We start from the raw sequence: 6,937 nt of genomic DNA on the forward strand, positions 1-6,937 counted from the left end.
CAAGTCATACCTGGCTGATTGGTCATAGTTTACTGATCCCTGATGTAAAGGATGTAACCCAGCACCATACCTTGCATAGTAAAGGCTCAGTAAATATTAAAATAATTACTGTCATTATTAGTATTACTACTACATTTATTATAGTGACAGTTGAGTAATTTATACATGAAAGTAAATATGTTAAATTACTGACCTTCAAAATTTTTTAAATTTAAGCTTAGCGATAATTTTTTAGATAACTTTTTATTCTGGGAGATTGATATTGTAAGATATTTAGCAGCATCACTCGCCCCACCACCACCACAATGCCACGAACAAAAATGTATGCAGGCTTTACCAAATGTCCTCTGGTTGAGAAGAAGATAAAATTGCCTCCAATTAAGACCACTGTTGTAGAGAACTACTTACTCTAAAATCTTCAATTAAGGGTAAGAGCTGTGCCTTTTATGGATTTAGAGAGTGCAAATTGTAGAAATAGACCTAGTTTGGAATTCTAGATCTTCTGCTTCCCTGCTATGTAACGTTAGGAAAGTTACTTAACTACGCTAGTTTTACTCTTTTCTCATTAGTAAAATTAAGGATGATAATACCTCATGGGATTGTTAAATAACAGTCTTTAATATTGTTATATCCAGCTTATGATAGCTAATATGGTACTTGTCATGTCATAAACACTCTTAAATTAGTTCAAACTTTCTAACTACCTACTAGCAATTTAATCAGATTTTCTAATATATTGCCAAAGGTCTTAGAGTACAAATTTTTATAAAAGTGTCTGTACAGATATTGTAATTTCTGTATCTTAACTTTTTCCAATAAGGAATATCTTGTACCAGAATTATCAAGTGAAGTACAATCTCTTTGGTTCAAAGCTGCTAACCTCTTTGAGTCCGGGGGGGCCAAAGTAATTGAAGTGTCCCTGCCCCACACCAGTTATTCAATTGTCTGCTACCAAGTATTGTGTACATCGGAAGTGGCTTCGAACATGGCAAGATTTGACGGGCTGGAATATGGTAAGATGACTGTACTGTGTTTTGGCTTTTTAAAGTAGTTGTCTCAAAGATTTGAAAGTTTCACTTATTAATGACAAAATTATTACCTAAGGTCATATTAATGGTTTAGAAAAGTAAATCAGTGAATCCTTTTACCTTTCTTATTTTAACATTATTCTTACACTATTCATCATAAATATCTCTGTAAAAACGGTTCATCTCTCTGGACAGTGAATACTTTGAAGGAACAGCATCTTATTTTGTATTCTCAGTCTACCTAATGGAGTGCTTAGCACATGATAGGAGCTCAGTAAACATTTGAATAAATGAATGAATGAATGAATGAGAGAATGAACAGATGAAGTTTCCCTCTTGGTTATTTTCTTCTCTCTCCTTTTTTCCTGACTGGTCAGTCAATCAATCACAAAGCAGATGAAGAAGAGGAACAATTAAGGGCAATCTCACAGAATTTTAGTATTGGTCACAAATGTGAATCTAGGTCTGCTTTTCAGCCAAAATTTTACTTTGTTTTTAAGTAATGTGTACCTTTTTTTCTGTTTTCAGGTTATAGGTGTGACATTGATGTGTCTACTGAAGCCATGTATGCTGCAACCAGACGAGAGGGGTTTAATGATGTGGTGAAAGGAAGAATTCTCGCAGGAAACTTCTTCTTATTAAAAGAGTAAGATAATTAGTTTAGGAATTTTCCCCATTCTTGAAACTCAAGAGTGAAGTAGTAGTATGTCTGTCAAGTCTTACAAGTTGAGATATTTTGCTAAAGAAGCAAAATCCTTATCATTTAAATTAGAAATCATAATTAAAGGCCTGTTTATGGTTCCTTTGGTTCCTGGTTATTCAAAAACAAAAACACATTCACGTGCTAGCTAAATGATTAGTACATACTAAGTAGGAAGCCCTGAAGGATTTTGGCCCCGTTAAATGTCCTCTGACTATTATTGCCACATTGGCCTATTGCTGTTAGAGCCTTAAGCGGGAAGTTACATTGGTGTCTCTTGAAACATTTAGTGAATTTACATAGTTTTGCCTTCCATTATATACCTGTTTGCTCCAGGAAATAATTCTAAATTACTATGACTCCCACTTAGATTGTCTTCAATGTAAGTTTCCTGGCCGTCTTATGAAGGCATTATCCTAACTGAAATAGGTCAAAGAAAGATAAATACTATATGATCTCACTTACATGTGAAATCTTTTTAAAAAACCAGAATCATAGAAACAGGGAGTAGAATGGTGGTTGCTAGGAGCTGGGGTTGGAGGATATGGGGAGATAATTGGTCAAAGGATACAGACTTCAAGTGATAAGATGAATAAGTTCTGAGATGTAATGCACAGCATGGTTAACATATACTGTATTATGTACTTGAAAGTTGCTAAGGGAGTAGATTTTAAATGTTCTCACCACACTCAAACAATCCCTTGAGCTCTCTGTGCTACATTCTCCTATCCATTACTCTGCTCTGGCAAATTCTGGCTGTCTGCCTCCCAGAACTTCAGATCGTGGTCTCTTTAATTTACTGAGAACCCCTTCCCCCTACTCCTGAATTCTGTTTAGTATCCTCCTCTTTGGACTGAGGCCTGCAGATTACCTCCAGGCATTATTGTGGGAAATCAAAGGACTTCACTTATTGCTCCCTTTCCTGAATGCCTGTTGTCTAATGTCAAATTGGTGGTTTTATTTTATCTCATTTTCCAGTTGTTTAAGATAGCAGGGTATGTCTCATCTCTATTACTACATCGCTGATGGAAGCAGAAGTTCTACTTTTTAACCATATTTAAAGTGGGAAGAAATTTCATGGAAAACAGAAATATTTGCACTTTTATAAAATTCAGGTTCTGGGAATGCTGTTAATACATTATTTAGGCCATCAACTGTTACTGTTTTGTAAATTATAGGTGATGCCTGAATTCATCTCTGTATACCCTGTAGTCAAATGATAGTAAGGACATCTGCTATTTCTATAGCATTATTTTAGGGTAAAAAAGATTTCACATTTTTGTCCCATTATATTTGGTCTGCAGTAAGATTGGAGTTGTTACATTCATTTTTACAGGTGAGGAAACTTAAGTTAGAACAGTTAGTATTTTTGCCACCCTTCATTACTAGTTTCAGGAGGATCTAAGGAGCATTTTTCCCTTTCTTTGCACCATTGACTTATATGTCTGGCTAGTTCCTTAATCTTTTCAGTAAAGTATCTTTTCTTAAATTTTACATTTCCATTCCTGGGCTGTGCCTATCCATAAAATACAAAATTGCAAACGCTGCATACTTTCTCCAGTTTCTGTTTCCAGAGCCTTTTTCCTAGTGTCCAATTCTAATGTCATGTCAGAATTTTGTAAAACTTCAGTATCCTTATAATAATTAACTATCATTATACTATAGATGAAATAAGACATGATAATGGAGGATTGGAATGAGCCTCCTAGTTCTAGTCCTGCATTACCACTGCCAAAGTTTGTAACGTTTGGGAAATTTAATTGCTATACTTGATTTTCCTCACCTGAAAATGATTGTTCTGGTTTAATGGTGTCCCTGGAAGTTTTAATATTTTGTGAATATATGTGCAGAATTGCACCTCGTAGTGAATTCTGATTAAGTTCCAGATGTACAAAATTATCAAATAACAGCACAAATGAGCAAAATTCATTTCTGTGTGGTGGTAAGAATCTCAGTGGTGCCTGCTCACAAAGGCCAAGAATCCAGTGATTCTTTAACAAGTCTTATGTGTGAGAAATACTTCAAAGTCCTAACAAAAAGCCCTTAAAATATCATCTATATTTCCACAGAAACTATGAGAATTATTTCATCAAAGCACAGAAAGTGAGGCGACTCATTGCTAATGATTTTGTGAATGTTTTTAACTCTGGAGTGCATGTCTTGCTAACTCCCACTATCTTGAGTGAGGCAGTACCATATGTAGAGTTCATCAAAGAAGACAACAGGACACGAAGCGCCCAGAATGATATTTTTACACAGGCTGTAAATATGGCAGGTGAGGCTTCCTCAAGAATGTTCTGGTTTCCTTTAAATTTTTAGGCAGGCTCCCTGGTCTTCAGCTTACGTTCTAGCTAGATCATTTCCTAAAGGCAATAGCTTGTCCTTCTGGAATGCAAAAAAAAGTACTTACTACATTCATACATTCAGAATCAATCTACTTCTTAGCATATTTTTTAACTTTTATTTTTAAAATCTTTAAACCTACAGAAAAGTTGAAAAAGTATACCCTTTGCCTGGATTCATCCTTGTTAACATTTTGCCTCCTTTGCTTTCTCCTTTCTGTCTGTCTGTCTCTCTCCACACACACACTTTTTTAGCTGAATAATTTGAGTTTTAACATTATGACACATAACCCCTAAATACTTTGGCATGAATCTTCTAAAAATAGACATTTCTTTACATAACCACAATTCCATTATCACACCTAAGAAAACTAACGTAAATATAAATATAGTCCATCTTTAAATTTTCTCATTTTAAATTTAAATAATTAAATTTTCTGAATTAATAAATTTAAATTATTAATTATGCAAAAAATGTCTTTTATAAGTTGTTTTTTCCCATTATATTACATTTCTTAATTATGTCTTTTTAAAATCTGAAACAGTCCCCTCAGTTTTCTATTTTTTTTTTAGAATCATATCAGACTGTTATTTATAATTTTTGTTTCAATCATCAGATACAATGTAGAACACTCAAGAGGAGATGAAGTCTGTCGTGTTTATCTATACTTTTGTTTACTGTGTTCATTTCTCCCTAATGTATCAAGATTCTTTGTCTTATTTCCTTTCTGTTTAAAGAAATTCTTTTAGCCATTCCTTTAGGGTAGGTCTGCTGGCCACTAATTCTCTTTGCTTTTTTTCCTGAGAATGTCTTGAATTTCCTTTCATTTTAAAGGTTATTTTGGCTGGATGTAGGATTCTATTTTACCAGTTCATTTCTTTATCACTTAAAAACATAGTGCTACTTTCTTGTGGCCTTTACCACATACATACATGCAGAATCAATGTGGCCCTTACCTTTTAAATTTTTTGTTTTAAGTGACATTGATTTTTTTGAAGAGTCTAGTCTACTTGTCCCGTAGGATATCCCATCCATAATCTGGACTTGTCTAATTGCTATCTCATAATTGGGTTGAGGTAAACATTTTTGGCAGAAATGCTAGATACTTTTCAGGTCATGAAACAGTTAATGTTAGTCCCATTTTTAGAAATCAAGTTGAACCTTTGGTTAACTGCTAGATGTTTTCCTTGTAAATAAACATTTTTCCTTTTATCAATATAAGGAATTGATGAGGTGATACTTTGAGACCATGTGAATATCCTATTCCCCAATAATCTTGAACCCAATTTTAGTACCTGTTGATGATCCTTGCCTGAACTATTACCTAGAAAATTAAAAAATGCTGACTTTTCTATTATTTCTTCTACATATATTAGTTAGCAGTCTTCTCTAAAGAATAGTTTTCCCTTTTTGTAATTTGGTTTATTTTAAGCAATTACTGTCATTATTTTTTTGATGGTCAAATTGTCCTAAATTTAGCCAATAGGAGTCCCTTCAAATTGCATGTATCCTTTAGACTCGTCCCCATTAATTTTTGGAAAACTTCCTTATTTTTTTTTTTTAATTTTATTAGTTTCAAGTATACAGTACATTGGTTAGACATTTATATAGTTTATAAAATGATCCCCTTAATTGCTCTTTCTCTCCTCTGGCTCTCCACCTAGCTATTACATTAATGCTAACTGCATTCCCTATGCTGTGCTCCGCATCCCCATGACCATCTATCAGCTACTAATTTGAAAACTTCCTTATTTTATGGCATAACAAAATATCCCAATATCTTATACTTTCTTTGCCTCAAAACTGGAATTAAAACTACCCTGAGCTCCTCTTTCTTATCTAACAGACTGGCAGAAATTCAAAAGCTTAACAATAAACTCTATTGGCAAGGCAGTAGGAAAAAAAAACACTAATTTTACTGATAGTTCAAAATGGTACATTTTTGGAGGGGAATTTGGCATTATCTAACTGTAATTCATTTATCCTTTGATGAAGCACTCGTTCATTATCTGAGAAACTGTCAAGAATACCAAAAAACATGTACACGAGGTAATTTACTAATCATGATGTAAAATAGCTAAATACTGAAAACGGGCTAAATACCCAGCCATAGAAGAATGGTTGAATAAACTATGGTAAATTCACATAATGAAATAGTGTGCACCTATAAAAAAGGAATGAAGAAGTTCTCTGTGAACTGATATACAGCGATTTTCAAGATATATTGTTAAGCAAACAAAAGAAGGTACAAAAGCATGTTTATCATATAATTTTGTTATTTTTTCAGACTTTACCCTGTCATGGACCTACTAGCACTGGAAAGTGGGAAAGGTCTCTGCTTCCTAGGATGGAGAATTAATCAACTAATGGGTTTCTTCTTTTCACTCAGGATTGCCAGCAGTGAGTGTCCCTATGGCCCTCTCAGACCAAGGGTTGCCAATAGGACTGCAGTTTATTGGACGCGCATTTTGTGACCAGCAGCTTCTTACAGTTGCAAAATGGTTTGAAAAACAAGTGCAATTTCCCGTTACTCAACTTCAAGAACTAATAGATGATCATCAATCTTTCAAAATGAAAAGTTAGCTTCTGTTTCTCTAAAATAGTAATAAATATGTAAAATAAAATGACTTTTAAAGATTTTTATAATCTAGAAATGTCAAATGATCTTGCTGAGTTTTTGTAACTTGGTTCATTGTCAACATAATCATTCCTTGAAATCACTTTTTAAAATTCATTGTGATATAGTTAATTATAAATAATGTCAGCATTTATTAAGCATTTGCTAGTCGCAAAGTACAAGATTTCTTCAATGACACATGACACATGTTCCTGAAAAATGATGCATTTTGCAAAAATGTTCATAGAA

The 6,937-nt window shown here is 33.7% G+C and overlaps 1 protein-coding gene across 6 annotated transcripts in view; it reads left to right on the forward strand.

Annotated features, from left to right (window-relative positions):
• QRSL1 (glutaminyl-tRNA synthase (glutamine-hydrolyzing)-like 1) overlaps positions 1-6,698 on the forward strand; it is a 21,627-nt gene extending 14,929 nt beyond the window's left edge. For all 6 annotated transcript variants that reach the window (XM_015600100.2, XM_015600101.2, XM_025042404.1 and 3 more), the window contains 4 exons: positions 821-1,013; positions 1,557-1,674; positions 3,798-4,003; positions 6,461-6,698. In XM_015600100.2, the coding sequence (XP_015455586.1) occupies positions 821-1,013; positions 1,557-1,674; positions 3,798-4,003; positions 6,461-6,654 (711 nt within the window). In that variant the 3' untranslated portion in view covers positions 6,655-6,698. The remainder of the gene's footprint in view (positions 1-820; positions 1,014-1,556; positions 1,675-3,797; positions 4,004-6,460) is intronic.
• The last annotated feature ends 239 nt before the right edge of the window (positions 6,699-6,937 follow it).

The sequence above is a fragment of the Pteropus alecto genome, unplaced genomic scaffold (assembly GCF_000325575.1).
Source record: "Pteropus alecto unplaced genomic scaffold, ASM32557v1 scaffold79, whole genome shotgun sequence".
Classification (NCBI taxonomy): Eukaryota; Metazoa; Chordata; class Mammalia; order Chiroptera; family Pteropodidae; genus Pteropus; species Pteropus alecto.